At 40.3% G+C, this 27,317-nt stretch overlaps 1 protein-coding gene across 1 annotated transcript in view; it reads right to left on the minus strand.

Moving 5' to 3' along the window:
• Positions 1-3,171: 3,171 nt before the first annotated feature.
• SWAP70 (switching B cell complex subunit SWAP70) overlaps positions 3,172-27,317 on the minus strand; it is a 367,323-nt gene continuing 343,177 nt past the window's right edge. The window contains exon 12 of the mRNA XM_086955967.1: positions 3,172-12,356. Within this exon, the coding sequence (XP_086812093.1) occupies positions 12,244-12,356 (113 nt within the window). The 3' untranslated portion in view covers positions 3,172-12,243. The remainder of the gene's footprint in view (positions 12,357-27,317) is intronic.

Raw genomic sequence — 27,317 nt, forward strand, 5'->3', positions numbered from 1 at the left:
GGAATGCAGCAGGTCCCGGGTCCATCAAGGATGCATAAGGGAGGAAGGAAGCAGAGGCAGATGAGGGGCTTCCAGGAAGGAGGAATATTGAGGTACCAATGGAATATTTGCTTGAATAGGTGTAGGAGAAGCCTCACTTCCAGTAGCCTGTAACAATTCAGTACTGCTTCAAGAAGGGTGGTGTTATCCCATTCAAGAGCTGTATAAAGCCCACAGACCGATCACATGGTTGAGAAGGTTTATCGATTCCCTGCCTTTCTGCTTCACATGTCTTCTCATCTTTTTTAGCCATGCGACTTCTTAGAAAAGCGAAAGGAATGATTAAGCTCCAGCTGATTAAAATGGAAAGCTAGAGGAAGAGAATGCACCTTTTTACCGTGAGCAGAATACTCGAGCTATAAGGCCCAATGGAGAAACTGGAGGAAATAAGTAACATTAAATAATGGGCCCATGGGAGTAGTGATGTATAATATGAACTTGAAAGACCTTTATTACAACTCTGTATCTTATTCAATAATGGAAGTTTACAGGGCCAACATTTTTTTAGTAGCCCACCACCAGTGACGCAAATTACAGGTTTGTAAATACTAATGTTGCCTAGTCTTGACTGATTTCACACTATACTTCTTTCTTCCATCACTTTATATTTCTTGTCTCATCATCTTCTTGCGGGTTCTTTTTCAAACCTACTTTTACCCTTTATTGCCTTTTTCCTATCTCTTTCTTTCTCTTCATTCTTGCTCATGTCATTCGCTTTTTAGCTCATTGTCACACTTTTCTTGATGATGAAAAATAAGTAATTGGTCGCTAAAATGAGAACTCAAGCTCACCACTGTTGCAAATTAAGCACTTCTTTTTAACATTTCAAATGTTTTCATCTGACACAAGACTGGTTTGTGGCACAACACATTCATGTTTCAATGCTTAGTAATTTTTTATGGTGACAGAGAAATGGCTTACTTTGTGACTGGTATCATTTTTTTTATATAACACTGTTTATTGAAAATAAACTTATATCAAATAAAAACAAAACTGGTGCAGTTGCAAAACAAAATAAAATTCCTGAGGACAGCAGGAAATATGAATGAAACAAAAGAATACATTTGGTCAAAGGATAACACAATGATATCATCAATCCCTGCGACAGCCAGCCTATGGTGTTATGTTGTCAACAACATCAATCGTCTCATTAAGTGGGGTACAAATAAAACCCCTACTTTCATTCCAGGGGCCCCACACCTTGGTCCATTTCCGTGGGCAAACTCTGCTTTCACACACCGCCCTCTCCGCTTGCAAGCACCAGTCCATGTCCGATGCCCAAACCAAGTGTCTGAGTGCAACCCCCCTCCCCCACCAGGTTCTAGCAATATTGCGTTTGGCAATCATACATCCCAGTGTGACCCAGAGAACTTTTGAGAAAATTTTCAAAAAAATTGTGCATTTTGCAACAGATTCATCTTCATATATTCAACTGTATTAGCTTTTAAAGCTTAGTAAATAAAGACCTTACAGTGTATCAGTGTACCCATCCACCTAAACAAATATAATTAAGCATAAATATATTTAGGTGGGCTATAGGTCCAATTAGAAAGTTTGCATATAAAATATCAAAGTGCAAACAAGACTCTCTTTTAAATGAGTCATTCTGTCATTGTTCAAAAAAAGACACTGCAGACATGTCGAAAAGCAATTTCTGTATTGATGCATTAACAAGAAAGACAAAGTTTCTCTAACCACACCACAATTTGTATTGTCATGGTTAGCAATGCATTTATTCCTCAGTTAACGAATTGTTAATGATTAACACAGGAAAGCCTGAAAAGGCAATTTTGTCCTCCACACTAGCCATTTATTACCCACAGAGCCTCTGGGGCCTAATCTGGAAGACAAGGTCACCTCGCGACAATTTGCTGGCATGGGGCTTTTCGCTGAGAGCCGGCTTAAGCGCTGATGGCTGACAATGAGACAATACATGTAGGGGCCCTTCAATGATTCCCTCACTATCACCCTACAACAGTGCCCCTCCTCTCTCCATAGCCCCTCCCTCACATGTATTTATTTTGTTGTATAGTGCCTCTTATACCGGTGTAGTGTGTCAGAGCAGTTTACATAAAAAACACACACACAATGAATCACACATGTGTAAATCAGTGTATGGGAATTCTTATACAAGACAAAGGGGAACTATAAGATGTGGGAGTCACATGCTATCCCTACCGGAAGGCAGTATATTTTAAGAGTGTTTGGTATGGAGAAGCACTAACTCAGGATTTAAAACGTACCCCAGAGGTTGGAGTTATCTTTACTAGTAAGAATGTATTTCTACCCAAACAAAACCTTTTTAGCAACATTAGAATAAAGAAAGATAAAGAAAAAACATAACTTTATAACCTGTACAATGCTGTTTGAATGCTGCCCTTTGATGTCAGTTCATAGCTCACCGTGCAATCAATATTATGATTGTAACTTATGAAATGCAAGTAACAAAAGCATTTCTGTGACAAACGCAGTAACCCACTGAGCTATGCAAATAAAATCGAATTCTGTGATCTGCTTGGTACATGTTCTTTGCAGCAGGCATATTAAAACTCTGCGCTACTATAGGTGAATCAAAACTACCACTAAAAAAACCTCTGATACCTCTCCAGCTGGAACATTAATCACCACAGATATCTTGACACTTATTTTTTCCTGAGAACTGTGGGCTATACAAGGAACTCAACAGCAGCTGCTTTTAAATCCATTACACCTTTTAACCCCTTCGATGCTGATGACGAGCTCAGCTCGTCATCAGCCACGGGTGGCGTGTGCTGATGACGAGCTGAGCTCCTCATGTAACGCGGTATTTTTAAAAATGCCGCACAGCGCAAAAATCACCGCAGCAGCGATGCGGTTAAAACAGTTTCCACAGCCTTCCGGGGAATTGCCCAATGTTACTTTATAGGAGCATTTTCTTTCTAGGACAGCAGAGTGCACCAAACACACGCAGTCTCTCAACTACTACCAGCGACTTCTCGTAAATAATAGCCAGACCTCTATGTTTTGCTAATGCTGATTTATTCTATTTTCAACTAATTATGATCAGGGATTTGAATGTAAGGAGCTATTGTATTGTCTCTGAGAAACACTGAAAGACTGGCGAGAGAACAAAGTAAAACCCAGCACAGAAAATGTTTTGCATTATTTTATTAAACATATATGTCTACAGAATGAATAAATGCAAACATGTTGAATTTGGCCTGACTTCCCTTAAAACATCACAAGTATATGAATCCAGTTTGCAAAATGTAAACTAATTTAGCCCCATGTACTGAATTCTTAAAATGAATGCTGAATTGAAAATGCTACACCGAAGTACTACTTTCATTTTAATATATATACGTTGAGGAGCTACACAATTCCTATACATAACACAAGCTTATTGCTTCATATACAACAATTAGCCTACACACAAAGCTAAAGGTGAAACAATAAATGAGCTGCATTTCCTGTACAGTAATTTACACAGAGGTTGTACTAAGGTTGACATTTTACTACTTCTTGTAGCTTAATTTAAACAAACGTAATTATTGACACAATCACACATGCTTATTTTATGTTATATCTTGATAGGGGGGACACCATTGAAATGATGGCCCTCGCACCATACTAAGCTGTCTAGACGTTCTCATAATTAACCCGGGAATCTAAACTCTGAAATACAAGGGGACACAGACATCATGTTAAATCTGGCATCATAAAGTTTGTGATTCCACAAAGCTACTTCAAGTGAAAAACTACCATGAGGCATGTTACAGCAAATGATCACTATCTATTGATAACCTAAAAATATTTTCACCGGCAACTAAATGTATTCTACGAAAGTTAAAAGTGAAGCCTCCATTACTTCTTTTTCTTCATACTCTGGCAAGCAAGAGAGAAGTTCCAAGAGGAAGCTATGAAAAGATTTCCGTCATTGAAAGACGTATATAAAGTCTCACTGGAGCAAAGTGTTATATTATTTATGTTTGGCACTTCTGGTAAGCACTCATAGTGCAACAGCGGGTGTATACATCTCACCCAGGCAATGTATCCTTCATTCATGTTCTGCAGTCATCAGCCATTGTATAAGCACTCATAGTGCATTTAACATATGTGAAAGGTTTAAAGGCAGGCGTACAGCATGTTCTTAAACACTTCACTGCATAGGTGGACATTTAAAGGTACTAGCTGTTCAGGCATTCCCTGACCTGAAATGTGCACTTTCTGTGCTTACGTGTACTGAGAGCAAAGGCTCTTTGTCATTGACAAGGCAACCAATAGCTAGGCTGCTCCTGACCATGCAAGCCTAATTCTATGCAGTGTATCATCAACAAAGCATATCGCAGGTGTCTTGTTCGAGAGCATAAGAATGTCTAGCATAAGGGCATGGAAAATCTGTCTTCTTGACCTGATAGAATATATTTTTACAGTTCTACTGACTTGCATAAGGGATTCTGGACATCTCCAAGGCTACTGTGGAGGAAACTGCTGTTAATTCAGGTTCAATCACGCAACTGACAGTAGATGTCTAATGGTGTCATTTGTCTCCAGTTGGTATTTAACCACTAACATTACGGTAGTTGTTCCCTCCCGATACATATCTTGTAATGTCCACAGCATCATATGGCACAATTGGAGCCACTAGTATCCCTTTGTGACTTAAATTTCCAGCACAGTAAACCAGCCTTAAGCAAACTGTACATGTGTAGGTGGATATTATATCCAAATTCTAGTATGAAAGTGCAAGTGCAGTAAATACCATGCTCACTGCCACTTATTGCAAAATGTGCACAAACTCCTACATAATGAAGGATGTGATGAAACGACTGCGCAGTCGCTGCAATAAGTGCACCTGAAGTAGGAAGGTATGAAGTTGGGCATAAAATGTTATCACTTTAGTAAAGTTTACAAAGTCAACAGTACCAAGCAATGGTAAACCTAATAGGACTTCTGTTAGCTGCCTGTCATTTGGCTTTGTCAGTGCTTGTCTTGCTTTGTCATGGGCTTTGCAAAACGTTATTGTTGTGGAAGCTGCTGGGCATCGTCAGTCTAAAAAAAAAAAAGTGGCTAAAAGCTAAGTTTTTGGTCTCAAAAAGCACCCATTGCTATTGCAGTCCCGAATGATACTACATTGTGTGTGGATGTGCTCCTTCTGAAAGGGCAGAATGGAGTCATTCACAGTGTAGTTAGCCACTAGCTGAAGTGGGCCGACCCACTTCCCCAGGGTGAAAGAAATATGTGACTGGCACAATAATAGACCAATGGATTAAGACGGGTGGCTGAAAGCTCCAATAAGGAAGTATGTTATACATACTATTTTAGGAAAAACAAAAGGTCTTGGTCAACACCAGACCTAAAAACATACATTTTACCCACAAGCAAGTAAAGATGAAAAATTAAATGTAGAGACGAATGGGGTGGGCATGTACCCTCCAGTCTTCCATCTTAGCAATCATTATAAAGACTCTTCATTGTACATTTAAATTGATAAATTCACATGCACAGTTGGTGCACGAGGACTTTGCAGTTTCTAGTTATTTGTAAATATAGGCCTACAACTTAAGCTCATACTTATTACAAGCATAGCACCCATCTATACACCCATCTATAGGGTCATGATTTCTGATGGGTGCATTAACAAAGGCACACCTCCAGACAGTTGGACACGTTTAGATATTAAAGGTATTTCCCGATCTTGCGTGAGCATGACTGTCTGCTTGCACTGGAAGCCTATAAAGCCTTATTACCTGCAAAATACCTAAGTGACAGGATGCTTGCTAGTAGACTAACATGACAGGAATATGTCCCCAGCAGCTAATGTCTGATGGGTGCACGAGTATTACTGATACTTCCATTTTGTCATATTTAGTCCCTGAAACGTGCCTTCACAGAACACTGATTAGGAATGATTACAGGCACAACAATTTTCTGGTACAATAAATGTCCGTGTATGATTTCTAGCAACATATCTAATAAAAGCTTATCACCATATCTAACTAATTTATTCTGAGGTAAACATGAACAATGAATCATTCAGTAATTCCCTTCCAACAAATGGATCTATATTTATAACCATGTATGGATGATACATATGATTTAAAATATAATAGATTAAAACTTTTTTCTGTTTTTACATTGTTGTTGGTTTTGTAAATACAATCTAATAGTGAATAGAAATCATGCAGATCTTTTCTGTAAGATCACATACAGTAAAGTGACATTTTACTATAAAAGGCCTTTCAGAAGCTAAATATTTTTAAATGTTTTCTTCAGGCTCTAGCAGTTCATTTTAATGACCTATTATCAATAACAGATTTTAAAGAATGGAATAAAGGACCTCTTATCTACACTATTTAAATAGGGAAATACACGCTAGACATAATTAATACACACTTGCAAAGAAAAGAACACACAAAGAGACAAATACTTTGTAATTGTGTGCCTGTATTTCCAGGGAAAACAAGACCCTTTCGTCTAGTATTTTTGATGTTTTTAACAATTCATAGTAATGAACGCAGATTTCTATAACCACAAGATTAACAGACATGATTAAATGACACATACCTGTTTTGAATAGAGAAAAAAGTATGTCAGGAATGAATTAATGAATGGCAGAATTTTATCAGTAAAGCAGCAATCTTGTACATCATAGACATGAAAAGATCGTACCTTGACAGTATAGCTGCAGCATATTGTGTAAAGTCAGTGGCTAGTATGCAAGTGGTAGAAAGAAGACTGATAAAACATATTGTCCTCCATAACTAAGTGTGTGGTTAAATGGTTTGCAATTAAGAATTTCATCAAATTGTTGAGAAGCACAATAGGAGCTGTATATTGAAAGTCAGTGTTAACATTAACACAAGAATTTATAGGAGTCTTCAGATTTACGCTTAATAACTAAAATACATTGTTTTAAAATGTTTTTCATGTAAAGCGGACGATATAAAGAGGACCAAGGTTCTCAGCCTGGAGAAGAAAGAATATACATCTTTGTAGATTTTCGAGCCACAGAGAAATGTAAGCATTAAAATCTGTCTTTACATAAGTTTAAGCTCTTCCTTAATAAGGGAAATGTTAATGAGACCAACATATCTGGAGGAGTGAATGCAAAATGGCTGGCAACAGATGTTGAAAAGGCTTTAAATCACTATGGCTGTGATAAACACAGAAGAGATGTCAGACATGGATCTGGTCAGTAAGCTGCAAGAGTCCCAGTAGGGTGCTACTCTGTGTTTCAATCCTGGATAGAGAAAAGTATTAGAAGCAGAGAGAGGCATTTCAACAAAGCTCAGATGTATTAGCAATGATCCTAAAATGTTCATATATAATGTTAATGTCTGATAAAATAAAAGTTAAACCAAAATGTCTGAAAAACGTATGGAAACGGGACTCAAACCTGTGGTACTAAAAATTGTCACTAACTTAGCTGGTGCGTGAAACGCAATTAGGGTAAAGCTAGTACATGTCAGAAGAGTAGTAAAAAAATGGCCACTATAATAAAATATCATTTTAAAATGTTGTGCAAACAAATTCTAGGAGAGACAATTGGATAATTCGAACTATGAAGGATGAATAACCCTTTGTGAGGGAACTTAGTGCCCATTTACTAAACAGATGTCCAAGTACACGGGTTGTTAAATTGTACAGTTATTTGAAATTCATGAAGATGGAGATGAGTAAAAAACATTGAGGGTCTAGAAACTGAACATAAGAGGAAGCAGCCATTCTCTTATTTGGTCAAGTGCACGTAAATATATTATTCATTTGTCTGAGCCCAAAATGTTTCTAAAAGCTTAAGAGACTAGTGGTTTAAATGGGCTATAAGACAAAATTCAATAGGCAACAGTGAAATATCTGAAATGAAGTTGAAATCACACGTTTGCAAGGAAGCTTCAATGCATTTGAAGGGCTCATTTTTCTAGGGTGCAGAATTCTATGACAACGTCATGTAGAAAATAAGATGCTAGTTCATGTTGCAAGGATGAACATTGGAGAATTGCTAGTGCTTGCCATTCAATTAATTGAGTCGCTTGCGTGCACTGTCAATGAAAAAAAATCCATGTGTTTTCTCTAAGTGTAGGATATTTCTCAATGTTGTTGCCTTTTATGGTTACCCTTACTTTGGTCTGACACTGCAATGGATGCTGGTGTATGTGTCTGTGCTGGTATCTGTGTGGCCCCTATGTGAGCAATAGATCAAAGTGTTGCACTGGGCACATTGCACTGACTGTAGGAGTAACGTTATGTAATACGACTGCACAAGTTGTGTTGTTCCCCTATGTAAATTAGGCTACTGGGGCACTAGATGCATGGAGTGCTATCTGGTGCATAACATGGCATACAGAGTGTGTGAGACAGTTATGTCCGAGAGAAACTGTACTGCAGATTATCGTTTAGGTCCTGGGATGACAGCTATTGTATTTAGGAAGCTCCTAGCAGTGGGTATGAGTATGGGTATGAAAAGGAGATAGTTTGATCAAGGAAATGCATTTCTTTGCTATGTACCTCCAAAGTGACTTTCAGTTTGTTGCTTTAGTTGCTGACCACTTGTGAAAAAGTTTAATACAGTGCCCTGTCCAAATAAGGAAAACGATGTTGGTAGGTCTTTTCCAGTTATGTATGCATTGTTTGTTAAGATTATTCTCATTGTAGATTGCTCTTTTTTCATCTAGGTAAGTAGTCCATTTTGGGGGAAACGTTACACCCACCATGGTGGTATTTAAAAAACAGAAAACGACTTAATGCATGGACTATATTCTAGCACAATGTACTATAATGTTTGGGGACAAGGCAAAGGGGCAAAGCCCAGTACTCAACTTTACTGTAATTACGTGCTGTGCCGTTCATCTGAATATTTGTTTATAAACACTGTAAGGGCACCGCTATGAATAACTCTGTTTTGGAATCAAAGGACTAGTTTTCAATAAATTCAAGCAGATGTGTAGTATCTTTACAAGGGCAGGACATGACTCTACAAAATGTTTTATTAACTAAACCATTTGATCGACTGTTCAAGAACGGACGTGCAAGTGAGCATAATGGATCTACCAAGAGAGGTTTGTCAATTTAGGGGTGAATGTCCGATAGTTATTCTCCTCATGTTGAGACACTGAAATTATTGTGAGGAAAGCATCCCCTTATTCATATATATCTCTAAGCAAGTGCTATGATGGTTTCTTGAGGTTGCTTGGATAAATTTACTTAATAGTTTTTTGTAGTGCTCAGGTTTGTTGAATTGACTGTAAACCTTCTGCTAGTAAACTGAATTTTGTTTTGCTACACTACTGCCCTCACGTGTTGGTTTGATTTTTTTACTTCTTGATTATTAATATTTTTATTGCATGGAACTAACCACCGGGGCAAAAGAGTGGCTTACAAGAAACTTGAGTTTAAACTAGAACAATCTGGGAACTTAGATATATTAAGAAGGAACAGAGTTAGTATTTCAGGTAGATCCTGGATATTTGAGATTTCAACTTGTTATTAACACAAAGCACATTGGCATTGAGATGAAGATGCTTAGGTGAGTGGCTCCAGGCTCTTGACAAATGCATCATTTTGATTCACAAAATTCAAGAAATTGGTCAATACAAACATATGGACAAAAACATGGTGGCAAAGGCAGTCTAGTTCTTTCCATTTTACCCACAACAAAATGGCACCAAATTAAAAAACCAAAGTATTCTCTTCCTGCTACATAAATGACCGATAAACACTACTCTTCAACTTTGGATTTCCTCTGTGATAAATCACAACCAACAGCTGTGCACTGACAGTAAGTAAGGCAAAAATATGTTTTGCAGCAAAGACATAGTTTTCCAAAAAAGCAAAAATAAAGATTTTGAATTTAATAGAAATAGGTATGTTTTAATATAAAGACATGTCTTTGTGCCTGTTGTCACCACATAACAGTGTGATAGACAAAACCGAAGACTATTTTATATAGATGAATACATAGCATTTGTACCCACAGACCATTAAAAAGGACTTGAGCTTTAACAAATGGAGACTGACCCACAAATAGGTTCCTTCATTGCCTCATGGTTTGTGATTAGTGCAAACATTATTTAAAAATTCAGCTTAATTCGTTCTACTTCATTTAAAATACAAAATAAAAACTGTACAGAGAGCTTCTTCATTTTGACAGAACCCTGAGTTATAACTCTCAGGTACAACTGCATGTGAATGTTGGTGCTGTCTTAGAAAGAGAGTGGACAAGTTATAGAGAAATACATCTGATGGAAAGTTAGAAAAGGAAGGAGAAACATGGTTTCGATAAAGAGTATCACTCATTAACAAAGCACTATAAGATAACAAAATACACAGACACACACCAGCTGCACCTATGGAAAGAGAACAATTGCAAAAGTGTGTTGACAAATACATTGCTTCTTGTAGCAATACAGCAGATTTTGATACCAAGGATGTGGCTTATCAGCACTGGTTAACAAAGGCCAGTCCAATACCAGATTTTAATGTAATCCATTGGAAAAAGTTAGCGAGCAAATACTATAAATAGGGAAAATGTATATATCCTTTTTTTATGGTGGAAAACTATCATGGATTTGGCGTTTGTGGTCGATTATGGACAATCCATATGTAGACAAGATTGTTTAACTTGTGGCAACCAGGCAGGAAGGCACAGCTTCTACCATGTCAACTGTCAGGCCAAGTCGGAGAACTTCAGACACAAAGTCTTTAGCCTTTCTTTTGCTGTGTAATAGGAGGGCTATATCATAGCTGATATGACATCTGGGATTCACTGCCTACCCAAGTGATACCATAGAATGCCCAACTGAGATTGTAGAGTCAATCAGTTGGAAACAATACAAACACACAAAAAAGTTCCAAACACATAAATCACTGTGATTACACCAGAGGAGAGTAGCCAGAAGCAGACATGTAATTGCTGTTCTTTTTCAGGTCAATCATGTTTAATACTTTCACGGGTATTCAGATAATTGAAGGAAAATTGTGGAGAACAGAAGAAGACATTTCATGACCAGTACATACGATGCACTAGAAGCCCTTTGGCCGTGTGGTTCTGCCATGCTTACCAGTCAAATTAGTGGGAACATTGATCCATAGCAATGAGAATTACAACGTAAAACATGTACTCTACTGTGAACCTTATGCTTGCATTTTAAACAATACTATTTCAGGGCTTCACATTAGTGTCTCCCCAGTGAAACTGTGTCTGGTTCAATAAAGTTCTTTCTGCCACTTGAATAAAGCTGGGGTCACAGTATTCTGACTCTGTGACATCCTATTCACAGTCTTAGAGAAGTGTGGAAAAAAGGTAATAAACGTCCTCATTATTAAGGAAGAAATACCCAACTCATCGCACAAAAATACTTTCCAAAGGACATACCATAAGAGAGATTGTCTATTCATTTCATCTGCAAGAAACTCTGATGGTGTATAAATGAAAAAAGTATAAAACCCCAAATTCCATGTAGAGATTAAAATATGATCTCATGTAGCATATTTACAGTCAAATTTACTAGTCAGGTGATCATATGTGTCCTCACAATTTTTCCAATTCCACACAAGCCAATCTGTGAATGAATATATGTCTAATTCACTTAGATCAAAGAGTAAACCGGAAGGTTATTCCTAATATAGTTTTGACAGTGATCAATGTTGGTGCTACTGCAATCTCTTAAAAAGTAAAAGATCTGAAATGTGAGGCCTTTGTATTTTTATAGTTTTTGATATGGAGACTCAGCACAGTTGACAGCCCCAATAGCAAAGCATAGGAGAATTAAACTGACAGGTTATGATGGCGGGCCACCGCATGGGCAACTTTTCCAGAGCGTTTTTTTTTTCAAATATCTCCTACACCAAAGCAGAATATTTCATCAATGCCTTCTTATCAAAGGAATGGAAAGATATTGATGCACTAGGCTTGCCTTACGTTACACAAACTGTGACTTACTCCCTACTATCTGTAGTGGCATTTTGAACCAATGTCTTTCCAGGAACTCTCCTGATTTCTCAATAAACCAATCAGCTTCTTCTGCATCAAAATCGGTCATGGCTGAGCCTGACTGCTCCAGATAGATTCAAAGAGCCATTACATAAAATGATGTGAGCCAGAGTTCAAAGTGTAAATTTGGGTGTCGGGTGCTAAGCAGATCTTGTTCTTGTTCAGTGCATGGTATATCCATTCTTGCATTGTATGGTCCCTCTCTCAAATCAGCCCATTTTTTATTTTAGACACTACTCTGCTCCAGAATTCTTCTTTTCTTGCCATGTCTTCTCTCTTAGTTCCAGTTCCATCTGTGTAAATGCTGCGGGTCCCCAGTTTGTGATTAAGCCAGGATTTTTGGAACCTGTAAAACAAACCAAATGATTCATTATACACAAAAGCTATTACTTTTGTTCTAAGATTTATATATGTAACCAAATGTTTTGCCATGTTACTGTTTGACAATTGCTGTTGCACAGAGATACTTCTAGATAATACTACACAAACCTGTCTGTCACTAAAAACCAAGAGAGAAGCATGCTACTATGTGACAAAGCCTTCTTTTAGAAACAAAATAAATAAAAGCTGTGTACAGCGAGTATCTCTCACCACCATGCACAACCTACACACCAACTTAATTCCTAGTAAGCTGTTATTAAGATTTTATCTGATACTAAAAGGCTAAGGAAGACAAATGTTGGTAATTGGTGATCTAAAAAACTTGCAGTCACTAAAAAAAGTAACTTTGGTTACCTGAAGTTCAGACTCTCTATAATTTCTGATTCTTTATTCATGAAAACTGATCACCAACATATAGAATTGGGGGAAAGTCAGGATTCAAGGCAATAGAATGAGCTAGAACTTCTACCCACACTGTGCACCTCCCCTGAAAGAAGCACTCGAATCGTGATGGTTGGAGAAGGCTTGGCTTGAAGAAGGCTTGGAACATGACCTATCTCTGTCTATCTCTGAACCTTCAGCACAGAAAGCGCTTGTGAAATAAATAGAGCAGTACTGGTAAGATGGTGCATAACAGTTTAAAATCCTGATACGGTCAACTTACAATTCCATCCTTCTGAGTTCACTGGACTGAGTATCACTGATGTGGGTAGCAAGAACCGCTACAGCCTGATTTATGATTGAGTGGTGGGGGTGTTGGATCCAGGAGCGAGGGGGGTTCTACTGGTGGCATTCCTGCACCCATAGTATCCTTAGAGCAGTGCAGCTCCTCCTGATGGGGTCTTCAACTCTGATCATGCTCCTATTCCATGAGCGATAAGAGACTATCCTCTTCAACTTGAACACTAGGTAAACATTCTGCAATACTGGAGGTTCGCTATTAGGAAGAGGCCTGTTTAGGGCGTCCCTTCCTAACCACAGTGGTATGCGTGAATGTTTTGCGACCAAAATGTAGTTGCTAAATATAAGCATTTTTCAGGTATTTTCCCCTTCCCATTCCCCTTTAAGAATGGTTTGGAAAAAAATGTTTAAGAGCAGGCAGTGGTCCCACGGACCATTGTCTACTCTTAAAAAATGAAAAGAACACTTTGTATTTATTTTTTTGAAACGCATCCCGTCTTCCTTTAAAGAAAACTGTCTGAAAAAAAAAAGAAATGATTGCTTTATTTAAAAGCAATGACAGACATGGTGGTCTGCTGACCCCAGTAGGTCATCATCTTTGTGATTTATGTGATTCCTAATGGGACGCAAATTGCTACCTACCTAATAAATATTTATGAGGTAGGTTGATTTGTGACCCATTAGGAATTCCTATTGAAAACGTTTACGTTTTCTTACATTACGAATTGCGATTTCCTAACTGAGATTTGCTACAAATTGCATTTAGGAAATCGTAATTTTGAAGTTTCATACATGTGGCTCTTAGTTTCATATTAGTGCTGATATTTAAGACTTATAATAAATTTGTTATTTAAAAACTCTTGTATTTTTACAAGTGTTCTCTGCACCTTGGAAATTACTTGAATTTCTCAATAAGGCAGAACACCCCCAGTGATAAACAATTCCAAGTTCTCAACTTCTTGTTGCTCCTAACTTCGGACAGAAAAACTACAGGATGGCAAAATACAAAACACACTAGCCAGAATACGGGTGTTAACTGCATCCCTGGCGGAAAAACAATGGAACTTTAAAGACTGGGTAAAGGTAAACGCAAGAACTACAGACAAAGGTTACCACTAGGTCAGCTAGTCCAGATGTGTATATATTTTTATATATTTTCTGTAAGGTCTTTTCAATGATTGTGTACTCTGTTTATATATTTTTGACGACGGACTATATAAATGTAAAACTTCTTTCTGTACTGCACTTAATGTCCCGATACCCCCTTCAACTGAAGCCCATTATTAAGTCTTTCTTCTATTTTTATGTATTCTAATTTGTAACTGTTTTATTTACTCTTCTCTGTAAATAATTTGCATAGTGCACAAAATTACTTTAATTAGCTCCCTTATTCATTCTCTGACATTTTTAACTGAGTCATTTTTTTTATATAATCTGAAACCTTATTCAAAAAGCATTTGAAAACCTGACCCTTCATGGCCCCTGATACACTCTGTTACTCCTTAATCTAATTGTTGTTCCAATCTCTTTTCTTTTCTCCTCCTAGTCCCCCTTCATCTGGGATCATTGGGGGATTCATTTCTAAGTGCATGCGGATGCTCAACTGCGAGGGGCAGTGCACTTTTTAAGAATAAAATTAATTAATGTGCTTGCAACATATAATTCACTGCTGTAACAGAAGGCTCTCAATGAAAACAACCTTTCTCAAACGCTTCAGGATCCTCCCACACCATTCAAGGCTGCTTTGCCTGGATTTATACCAACCCTTGCAGTGAGGTAAGTTTAGATCTTTGGAAACTGGTGATCCTTAGTTTTTTTTGTACTCTAGATGGTTTTCAGCTCGAATAACTTGCCTCCATCTCTCAGATTGAGGATTGTTTCTTGGTGATACTGCGTATCAACGTGTGCATATTGATAAGATGAGCCCGCCCCTCTATGTTGGTGTTTCTTTTTTTGCTCTTCCATTTATTCACTATATTCAAGACAGCTGGTTCGTTTTCCAGTCCTCAAAATCAACCTATGAAGCCTTAACAACTAGCTTTTGACTCTGAATTCATTTCTAGGTCTGTGTACACTGAGTGGCACTGCATTGTATACCCCACTGGGCTGGTATCTCAATTTCTTTAAGGCCACATGTATGAAGTGCTTTTGCGTTTCCAAAAATCCAATTAGCAGAATCGGCCTATTTGAGAAAGCAAAAATGTTTTTTTCCAATGTACCAACCTCCATTTTGGAATTCTGCAACCCGTTATTGAATCGCAAAATGGGTTTGATGATTTTATAATTTTTGGAAGGGGCGTGTTTAGGGCACGCATTCCCGATCCCTAATTGCAGCGGTCTGTCTGAATGTTTTGCGACTAATACCCGTCGCAAAACAATCGCAGTTAACCATCAGATTCAATTGGATTGTAACCCACTTGCAAGCGGGAAGGGGTCCCCAAGGGACCCCTTAACTTTTTTGAATGGTGAAGAAAACGCTATTCAAGAGCAGGTACTGGTCCCACAGACCACTGCCTGCTCTTAAAAAATGAAAAGAAAACATTGCATTTTTTTCTTTGTAACGCAACCCGTTTTCCTTGAAGGAAAATGGCATGCATTGTTAAAAAAAATGATTGTTTTATTTAAAACAAATCACAGACATTGTGATCTGCTGACCCCAGAAGGCCACCATCCCTGTGATTTTAGCAATTCCTAATGGGCCCCAAATTTTGACCTACCTCCTTAATATTAATGAGGTGGTCGATTTGCAAACCGCTAGATTAAATTCATGGAATTTCATACATTAGGGATAGTGATTACCGAATTGTAATTTTCTGAAAATCGCAATTAGGCAATCACTACTTTTAATATTGATACATGGGACGCTAGTTCTTAATTTTACAATTTTAATTGTTAGACTACTACTTCTCGAGTAGATCAACACTCCTCAATGCCACACAAACTTTTGTAATTTGACAGATCTGTTCAAGGATAATCATAAATCTTCATTAATTTCCAGAATCAACTGTGCTCTTGCTGTATCCCTTTTATCCTGATGAAGACCTACCTACAAATAATTGTGGACCAAATCACTGTCAATATATGTGGCTATTAAGGTGACTTCAAAACAAAACCTGTTTACACAGAATCTTCTAGAATTGCCATTACCTAACCCAAACATTCAGTATTCAATTTAGAAGTCTATCACAGATTATTTGTTAAACACTTTTGAACATTTTTTTCTCACTCTTGCATTGTGTGTTAGTTTTTCCGGGACTAAATACTTTTTACTTGTATTAATGTATGATCGTACTCAAGCTAAATACAGCTAAATGCATATATTTTTCAAGTTCACATGGCTTATGATGTCTTTTCCTTTTGTTGACATTGCAGATTGTGGCCATATTTATTATCCCACAAGATCTGTGAATGTGCATACATGATAACCCATTAAAACATTGTTGTGTTTTTAAGCCAAAGGGAGCAGGTAGGTAGAGTTACAGTCTCTGGTCTGGCAGTACAGATCCCCAAACCCCTGAACCACAGCTCCTTCACTTAGATAATTACCACAAATCGGAGATATTTGTGGTTTATGGTTCGACGGATCGACCTGCACCAAGTAGGAAGAATATTCGCTCATAACAGGAATACCAGCACACACAGACTGGTTTCATCCTTGCTGGCCTGGACCTCATCAGTGAAGTGCAGCTTGGATCTTATGGCATGGTGAGCACAGGCCCAGGTAGGGAGGAAAATTTAAATAAAAAAAATTGATTGGTGGAACCATATACTATTCTCTGTGGATGCTCAGAGGGAAACACATTTGGAGTGAGATCGTCTTATTAAATACTTGCACCTGCATTGGTGGGACCCGGTTCTCTTTTCTGGGCCCGAAGCTTTGGAACTCACTGCCTACCTCTATTAGGCTCGAGGCGGAATATGTGTGCTTCAGGAAACTATTAGAAACGTGGCTGTTCACCCTGGCGCATAACTAGCTGTTTCTTTGCTTGCTTTTTTCAGTTTTTTCTGTGTCTACTCTTCCTCCTCTGTGCCCCCATAGCGCCAAGAGACCTGTTGATGAACGAGCGCTCTATAAATTACCATGTCACATAACCTGTTTGCTGGCAATATCATAACTGCTTTTAAACATCCTGTAATGGTTGAAGATGATGCTAAGCATCTTATGTGGACTCGTTCATTCTCATGGACCATTCAAAATGGTTCTGGTGGAATCATGATGAAAATTACTTGCAAAGGAGTTTACAAGGGCCCTGCGTGGGTCAGATACAGAGATCAAATGAAGCATGCTGCGAGGGTGGGCTGCTGTGTAGGGGAACAATAAAGTCCTTCCTGAAATAAAACGGTTTCTGGATCACAACGTTGAGTGTAAAACGTGTTCTTGTCTATACTGACCAGTGCAAATAGGCCAATGAGGTGGTCCAGTTGTTTGCCGGAGAAGGCAGGTGTAGCCATGGCAGTGCGCGCACATGCAGTGAACAGCGTTCATTCAGGAGGCTTAAGAACTGGTTTACACCAACAACAAGTCATGTCTGGGAGAGTGCTTCAAATGTACAGACACAAGTTGTGAAAAAGAAGTGGGGGGACGCTGTCACCGGAAATGACATCACGACAGGAAGTGACGTCACAAAAGGTGCCGCGCTTCTCGTCCCAGAAAGGCCAAAGAGTGAAGTCCAGCTGTTTGGCAGGGGGGGATGGCGGTCCAGCCGGTAAAATAAGTGGGGGGACGCCGTACACCCACAAGGTACCCCAACTCGAGCCTTGGAATAGGGTGGGGCTGCAACCAAGAGAAAAAACACGGCTCTGCGACCTCTGGGCACATCACTGATTAGACATCTTCTGGAGTATGGCATCTTTACTGGTAAGCACATCTACAGACAAGTAACTGCAGGTTATCTATCAGACTTCTGAAAATCTCAGATTGCTTAAAAACAATGAGGCTCTGGTGTTTGCTACATATGGGGAAAACATGAATTACCTCAAACAAAGTCATCTACAGAGGTATTACATTCTATAGGAGGGAAGGTGACCCGTTTAAAAGGCGTAATGCTTCCACATTTTTCGAACATCTTAGGAATTCAATTCATATAAGCCTCCAGGAGTGCTCCAGGGAATTTGCAATAGTCATGCTGCCAGACGTTTGCACGTTCAACATGCTTTTCACATGCATACATGTAACAGGGTATGTTTGGTTATGTGTAAATACTATGTTAAAAGTGCAATCGATTGTGAAAACATTTCTAAGGCTTTTTCTCAACAGGGAAATATTTTTCCCGATGGAGTAATCTATTCCCAGACAATCTCTTTTGTGTATCGACTTATAGGTCTGATGCTATTCATCTATGTCGATGTAATTCTGATCTTCATTGGGACGTCCACTCCCTGCCCAGTTAGTAGCTTTTCTCAATGGCAAAATCATATCATACTGGTGTAATTTTACATGTGAGTAAATCACTTTGCAAGTTAAAATTCCAATTTTGTGGATAAAAAAGGTTAATTACACTTGATCAACATGTCACCTAATTCCTATAGTGCATACGGGTGGGATACCTCATTGTTACCTACACTTGTTAAACAAGCCATTTGCACACCTAGGCTCGAAACCGGACTCTAGGTAAGGGCAGTGAATTGAGACTGTCCCTTTTTTTTAGATGCTTCAAGTGACTGCCGAGTTGAAGTTAGCTGGTAAAGTTTTAAGAAAACTGCAGCTCCTCCGCTAAGATGGAAAATTAAATTGATAACGCAATGTTATTATCATTTTATTCTTCCCTGCTGCGGCAGTAAGAGGGCAGAGCTGCTCTGCTGAAAGCACAGGGGAGGAGTGGTGGGCACACTACAGTGTGCGTGATGCTTTAACCAGCCCTCTTGGGCCGGCCAAACAGTCATGCGCACTTTAGCATTTTCACCCTGCAGGGAGCATTACAGCCTGTACGGAGAAAATTACCAGGTCTCAAGTCCCCGTCTGAGCACCGACCCACGGAGCTCAGACCAATTACAGCGCTGCATTGCAGCGTTGTGATTGGCTATGGGGAGCCAATCGCAGCACTGCATTGCAGCATTGTGATTGGCTATGGGGAGCCTGGCTGCTTGCTGTTCGGCGAAGGAGAGACAATGTGGGACAGATTGGCGGGGAGGTAAGTGAATTTTTCTTTTTATTACAATTATATCTCCTTACCCCATGCCCCCCCCCACCCGAGATCCGTGCTGCCAGATACGCATTAGATACAAATATTATATAAGTAGGAAAAGAAGCGTAGCGGGTACATTTAATAATCGTTTTAAAACTAAAAAATGTTTTTCACTATTTAGGGATCACTTAAAAAGTGCAACCTTTATACATCAATCAATAGGTTGCTTAGACACTTTCAAGACGTGTCATTCGAGCTACATGACAAACAGCAAAAAAAGACATCAATTTAGGTAAACAATCATCGACAAAGCCAATAGGTATGCTGTTAGCTGCCAAGGGTGTTCTGTTTGCCAATGCCCGTTTCGTTACATGTTTTTTGATACAGAATAACAAGAAAAACATTCAAAGATGGCTTTCTGTGCGTGTGCCCGAGTTCGGATGAATGGCAGTTCATTTTGCCCAGACAATGGCTGCCTGGTACCCATAGCAAGTAAAGCAAGACACCATTACGATTGACGCACGTTAGAACGAGTGCCAGATACTGAAAGAACCCCGTCAAGAGGGGCACACAGGCTCACAACAAGGATTCGCCTTACGGGAGCTAACAGCAGTGGACAAAGCAAATAAAGGTTTCGTAAAGAAAATAACAGTGTACACTGCAAGGATTAAAGTAAAAGAGCATTCTTTTGTTAAGAATATAACACGTCAGGCACTAAAGTATATAAAGTAAGATTTGAAAAGCAAAAAAAGCAGCTAATACAAGTACCAATGCATATAAAGTAAGCCCTTTTAAAAGAGAATATTAGCAAACACACAGTACACCAAGCAAGATTTTATGAAGAAAATAACTCTAGTTTACCCAGCAAGTACAACAGCCTGGAATGCAGGCATTTGTAAAAAGCTAGCACTACAGTGAATGAAGCAAGCTTTGGTAAAGAAACAAAAAACGAGCACAGCGAGCACTAGGGCACACTAGGCGTGCTATTCTAAAGAACATAACGATGCACCTTGTAAGAATGGCCGTAGGCAACGCAAACTTTTTTATAAAGGAACAGCTTTTGGGAAATTAAAGCAAATACAGTTCACAAAGTAGTTGTTTTTCAGGCAAATATCGAGCGATATAAAGCACATTTAAAAAAAAAAATATTCCAAAGTAGGTGTTGAGCAGGTAGGTGGAAACTGCTGCATTGAGTTTACTTACTGCTGTAGAATCAGACCTGATAAGCGCAAATTCTTCCTTTTCCATTAGAGGGTGCTAGTTACCAACAGGCTGGATGTAGACAGACTCGTTATAATAACTCACAAACTCTCTAAAGTAGCAGATACTGTCATTAATTAAAGCACTGACAGAATCACCGCCGACACCACCAATGAGACAGAGAAAACGGTTAAGGGAGAGTACGTGGCGTAACGGCAAGAGCTGTCGAATTTGGCACGGGGAACCAGGTTTAATTTTCGGCATCGGTTCAATATTCTGGACAAATAACAATCTGCTCGTGCCTAACAAAAACAAGCATTAGCAAAGCCAATAGTTCTCGCTTATGGAAGAGCAATTGGCTTTGTCAATATGTTTTAGCCACGTAGTACACCAGTGTGGCTGCTGTTCAGCATGGCAAAACGTTAGAAGCGTAAAGGCGAGTGTTGTAAAGTGGTATAGAGTTGTTGCGTGAAGTGGAGGGTCATGCGTGAAGTGGAGGGTCATGCAGTGGTGTAGAGTATCATAGAGGGGAGTGTCGTAGAGGGACAGAGTGGAGTAAAGTGTCATAGACTGGAGTGGCAGAGTATTGTGGGGTGGTGTGACAGGGTGGAGAGGCGTACAGAGTGGAGTAGAGTGTTGTAGAGTAGCGTGAGGTAGAGAGGAGCCGATTGTTGTAGAGTGTTGCAGAGTGGAGTGGCATGGAGTTACGTGTAGTGGTGTAGACTGGAGTGGCACAGATTGGAATAGTGGAGTGGAAAGGCGCAGTGTGTCGCAGAATAGAGTGGAGTAAAGTGGCTTGGAGTGGTGTAGAGTGTCGCAGAGTGTTGCAGAGTTATAGACTGGTGTAAAGTGGAGTAGAGTGTTGCAGAGTGGAATGAAGTAGAGTTTAATGGAATAGAGCATCAGAGAGAGGAGTATAGTGGAGTGGAGTTTTAGAGATTGGCCTAAAGAGGCGTAAAATACAGTTGTGCAGAGTAGATTGACGTAGAGTGAATTATTTTTTGAGTGCAGTGACACAGAGTGGAGTGGTATGAAGTAAATTGTTTCAGAGTAGAGTGAAGTGGTGTGGAGTGCAGAGGAGTAGAGTGGCATAGAATGCAGCGGCCTGAAGTGGAGTGATGCACAGTAGAGTGATGTAGAGTGCGTTGGCGCAGTGCATTTCATTGGCACATAATTGAGTGGTGCAGAGTAGATTGCAGTGGCACAGAGTGCAGTGGCATACAGTAGAGTGGCATGCAGTTCAGTCTTACAGAGTAGTGTTGGGGCGCAGTGGTGTATAGTGCTTCGACAAAGGGGGCAGTGGTGCAGGGTAGAGTGGCGTTGACAGCAATGGTGTACAGTAAAATAGAGTGGCAGATAACGTAGAGCGAAAAGGTGTAGATTTGCACAGAGTACAGTGGAGTAGAGTGCAGTGATGCAGGCTAGTTGGCGTAGAGAGCAGTGGCGTACATTACATTGGTTTTGAGTGAAGTGGTGTAGTGTGCACTGGCATAGAGTGTAGTGGTTTAGAATAGAGTGGCGTAGAGCGCAGTGGTGAAGAGGGATGCACAGTAGAGTGGTGCAGCATAGATTGCAATGGCATAGAGAAGAGTGGCATAGTGTGCAGTGGTGTAAAGCAGATTGTTTCAGAGTAGAGTTAAATGGCGTAGAGTGGAGTGATGCCGGGTAGAGTGTGGTGGCATAGAGTAGTGGAGTAGAGTGCATTGGAATAGAGTGCAGTGTTGCAGAGTAGAGTGGTATAAAGTGGAGTGGTGTGGTACAAAGTGGAGTGGCCTAGACTGGAGTTCCGCAGGCCACGCAAGGGTCGAGATACTCGAGAGGCTGAGAGTGATTGAGGAGCTTTGGGATGATTGTCACACTGCCCCCGCTTCCTCCTCTCAGAGCTGGTTCCTGCAGCCAGCTCTGAGCTGCCCACTCTGTCCATTCCCCCCTTCCTTTTTTCCTCCTTGCCCTGGCCGCAGCCCATCTACCACAGGCACCGCGAGGTCAGAGGTTACCAGTAGCGGGGAATTGACAACAGGTAATAAGCAACAGGCAGGCAACATACAGGGCGGCCAATTGTAATAGGTAACAGGCAATCCGGCAACAAGATGCATTAGGCAACGGGCAATAAACAGGCATCAGGCAACAGCCCACCGGCCACTGGTAGGACAGCTCCACAGGACCGAGGTGAAAGGGGCCAATGGGGAGAAGGGTTTAAAAAGGCAAAAGCAAAGGGCAAATAGGCTTAAACGGGAAGAGGCAAGAGGCAAGAGGCAATATGCAAAGGGAAAGGGCAAGAGAAATGGAAGGACAAAAGCACAAAGGAAAAAAGAAAAAGGAAAAAGGCTATAATTATACACTGTTCACACGTAGTAAAGGCATTGCAATGGCAACAGCATCTACCGCAATGAGGTCAGGGAAGTCTAAGGATCAACAGGCACCAGTTAACCCTAATAAAAGAACGAGGAGGGCAATTAAAAAGGCTCTTATTAAGGAAAGTGAAGATGACCAGAGGAAGAAGGTGGGAAAAGAGGAGGAGGAGGAGATCCTCCTGATCTCTCCACTCCATATCAGCCCACAAATCCCTCCAAACATCTGGACAAAAGGGGCATCCGAACAAGCCTAGCCACTAGAATCAACCAATGGCACCGAAGAAAGCGACTTAACGAGCCTAAAGACACAGGAGCAGGCAGAGCTTAAACAAAATAATAGCCGGAACGGGAGTAGGAACAACGGCCAAGGACAGACCATATTCTTCGTAACGGCAACAAAAAAAGAAGGGAAGGAAAGCCCCCCAGACATTTAAAGGAAGAATCTCTGGTTGAAGGTCTCCCAAACCGAACGCATAAAGAGGGGCAGGAGTCACAAGTATCCAGTCAGACTTGGAATTGTAACATCTCCCCAAGAGGAGATACAGTACCCCTAGGACACCCCCAATATGGCAAGCCACAGATAGAACTCAAGCAAGAAAAGTATATTACCCCCAGGAAAAAAAAGATGCTTGTGCCACAATAGACCATAATTGGGAACAGAGATGTCAGTAACAAATTAACCAACACAACAGTTGGAAAAACATTAATTACACCTCAAACAATTACGCAAGAATAACTTGCACTCTAAACCCATGAACAGTCGTACAAACAACTTGCACCAAGCACCACCCATTCCCAATTAAACATGCTGGGGCCATTTAGATCATCATCTCAGGTCGCGGAACCAGAATCATCCTACCTCACACCAGAGGAATGGGAAGAATTGGTAGCTTCATATTCCATGGCCCCCCAAGACGAAGCATTAGAAAAAAACATTAACGCCCCAAAGCCTAATTTCGACAAGGAAAAACCGCAAGCAAAAGAAGACATCTGGACCTCCCTGTTGCACAAAATGCAAATGTTCGTAAATGCGATCCAATCGGACAATATGGATCTTCAACTGTCAGTTCTTAATTCACTCTCAATTTTCGTCGCTAACATCGACGACAAACTGGCAGAGCTTAACAACCTGGTTAGAAGGGTCCAATTGGAGACCCAACTTACACAGGCCAACTGTACCTGTTTAACAATAGTGGATAAGCTGGCAACACTACCGACAGCAATGGACAATCATCTCTCGGACATAAAATAGGCCGTAAAAATAAAATCAACAAACTGATCTGCCCAGATGAGAAACAAAGATCGGCTGACAACGAAATTAAGAATTCAGGCCTCAGCTCAGGTGACTCCAAAGCCGACATAAGAAGCAAAGCAGCAATGGGTGGTCGTGGACACAATTAAACCAGGACCAAATAACAACTCATTGAGCCCAGGACCCCAAAAGCAACACAGCTTCTCTCAGAAAATCTCCGCAAAAAACTGTATCGGCAGAAAGAGACCGCCCTACCAAAAAGCGGAGAAAGCAGAGGCGGAAGGGTCACAATCAAAAGATGACACAGCCCGCACCATTCAGTAGGGGTACGTACAACAGTGCTGGTAACTAGACAAGGGAACCTCTATAAGATATGCCATCCCAGACGAGCGACGCAACACACTCAGATCGAGACACAAGAGAAAGGCCGACCCAGAAAGAGTGGCCAGAAATGAATAGAAGTCCCCCTCTCAATAAAGTACACACCAACAGCATTGCAACAAAAAACGAATCTGGAAGATATAGTGAGGACCCAAATGGGGTTACAACAGTAACAAATCATACTGGCCCAGAGATCGCCCAGGCAACGGAAAAGCGTACCCAGGGACAGGTAACATCGACGGAAGAACTCATTATGTCAGGGGATGAACAAATTATTATGTAGAGCAGACTAACTGAACAGAACGGGTCTCCAGGTACCACCAAAATTTTGTTCCACCCGGAGTACAAATCAAAGGGAACGGTTGATATATTAAATAGGGGAAACATCTTACGCTTACAAAGCCCCATCAACAGCCTAAAGAACTTAAAGACTAACGATTTGGAGTCAGTTGAATTTATTGAATTAACTGAGCAAGCAGAAGTGGAAGGCACAAATACAGTCTGGGCCACATCAGAATTAGCCGAGAAGGTGCTAAAATAACAACCTAAATTTAGTACCTGGGGCATCAAGCTTCGACCGTTCACCAAACCTAGATACCTGGACCCCCTAATAACTGATAGAGAACATCGAAAAGAGCCCGGACAGGCCTACTCGAGCTCACAATCATTCTCTGTGCTGTGAGGGGCTCACAGTAAAACTCCAGAGAGCTTAGAACCTAGAGAGCTGCAAAACCACAGATCAAATCCAACGAAATGTTCAGTCCCTCAAGAGTGGAGTTGGCTTTCTAGGACCATAAACATCAATACTGAAAACCTGTGACAAAGCAAGCCCGGCGCTAGGAAAACAAAAAACACCCTTAATCTCTGCTCTTGGAACATTAACGGTTTAGGAGACAAGCTTAGGGACCTGGAACTGCAAACTTATTTACAAAAATTCGATATCATCACACTAGAAGAAACGTGGTCTGACTCTCCGACAGCATTCCAGGGATATAACTTACACTTCCTTCCAGCTATAAAGAGTGCACATTTTGGCCACAGCAAGGGTGGCCTTGCCACGTATAGCTCTATATGGAGCATTTATGCAGCAGAGACTCTGGCCTATAAGTTAGCCCCTCCAAACGCAATGCAAGCTTTACAAATCACCTCCGAGGAGCTGGGAAAAAAGGAGGACATAATACTGATAAATCTCTATTTACACCCACGTGACAAAACCAGAGGAAGTGAGTTGAAGCAGTTGAAAGAAGGGTTAGTAAAAATACTAAAGGTTGAGAAAACAAATAGCCTGATTATCAGTGGGGACTTCAATCTAAATATGCTTGGTAATTCAGCCAAAGGCACCAACCACGAGGAGGACCCATTTGTATGGGAAATAAGCTCTCATAACAACACCTCAGGTGGTAGATACACGAAAACAGAGCAGAAGCTCCTAGCGACACTGGAAGAGCTCACTTTTGTGCACTTAATGGTAGATTCCCAGGAGACTGCCCACAGACAGCAACATTCCACAATGTAGTGGCTAGCACAATAGACTTTACATTCTTCTCTCGCTGCATGTACCCAAAGGTAAGAGACTACCACCTTGGTTTGCTAGACTACAGCAACCACTTTCCCCAGGAAATCACAGTTGAGGCACCTTTGATATCTTACCCACTGTCAGCAAATACATACAGTTTTGAATATAGTGCCAACGAGAGACGGAGAAAATGTAGAACAGATTACCCAAAAAGTCTCCTCTCTTTTGCAAAGCAGGTACTTGGAGAAGCACAAGCAGCAGAGCCAGACATGATTGAAAGCTGAGGGGCGTTCACAAAAACACTACGAAATAACACTGGAACAAAAAAGGGAACCTTTTTATTTAAAGGACTGGCCCATGCTCTGAAGCAAAGCTTATACCCAAATTTTAGAAACAACGTTCAACTAAAAAAGTTAAAAGTCTCGATAAATCCATAGAGTGAGGAAAGACCACGTGGCATTACAGGAGCTGAGACAGCTAAAAATCGCCCGCAGAAAATTAACCTGCGTCTCAGAAAGGAAGCAGACGAGACTCTATGGGCTAAACTTCTATACAATGTCAAAAACAACAGCTCACAGTTCTGGCAAAAGATCAACCAGAATTTTTCCAGAAAAAAAGGGGAAAATGCAATTCTTACCTTCATGTGCGATTGTGTGGTGTTGTTCACTGGTTGGGTCCCCTCTATGTTTGTATATAGTATGTATTTTTAAAGATGTTTTTTTTTAAAAAAGGGTTGTAACCCCTCCTGAAACAGGACAGGACATGTGAGACCCCTGCTCAGTTTCGACTTATTTGAGCCAAGCAGCTTGGCTCAGGAGATAATGTGAATGTGGACCTACAAATGGGCATACCCATCGTTTTTAGGAGGGTTACACCAGGCGATGCAAAAAAGTGATGGGTAGAGTTCTTGAATTTATCTCTGCAACTGGTAATTACAGAGCTCCCCGGAGAGCGCAATGGTGAATAGTCCTCTTTTACGTCAGGTCATAAAACAACCATTTAAGGCATGTCGCCTGGTATCTACTGTGCCCAGTGTACACAAGTACCCACAATGACTGCTCAAGTTTTTTCAGGTAAGCGAAGGGAGGCACAGGTCAGAATTTAAAGTAGTTTGGCCAAGATCAGACAATTGTGTTGACCAAAATGAATTTAGTTTCAACATTTTCCTAAAAAAGTGTCATTATTGGGAATAAAGGAAGTGAATGAACCTTAGCCAGGAGGTAAAGTTATTTTAACAAAAATTGCACAATTGCGTTCAGTGAGGAAGGTTTGTTAGAGCGAACTCTGTTCTCCTAGTTATACCATTTACAACTACACCCTTAAAGGCACACGTCCTACAAACATTATTTACATATCTAAGAAACAGAAATAAGGCACTATATAAAAACACGATTAAAAACATATAATAAGATGGCCA

This window comes from Lissotriton vulgaris, chromosome 2_1 (assembly GCF_964263255.1).
Source record: "Lissotriton vulgaris chromosome 2_1, aLisVul1.2, whole genome shotgun sequence".
NCBI classification, from domain to species: Eukaryota; Metazoa; Chordata; class Amphibia; order Caudata; family Salamandridae; genus Lissotriton; species Lissotriton vulgaris.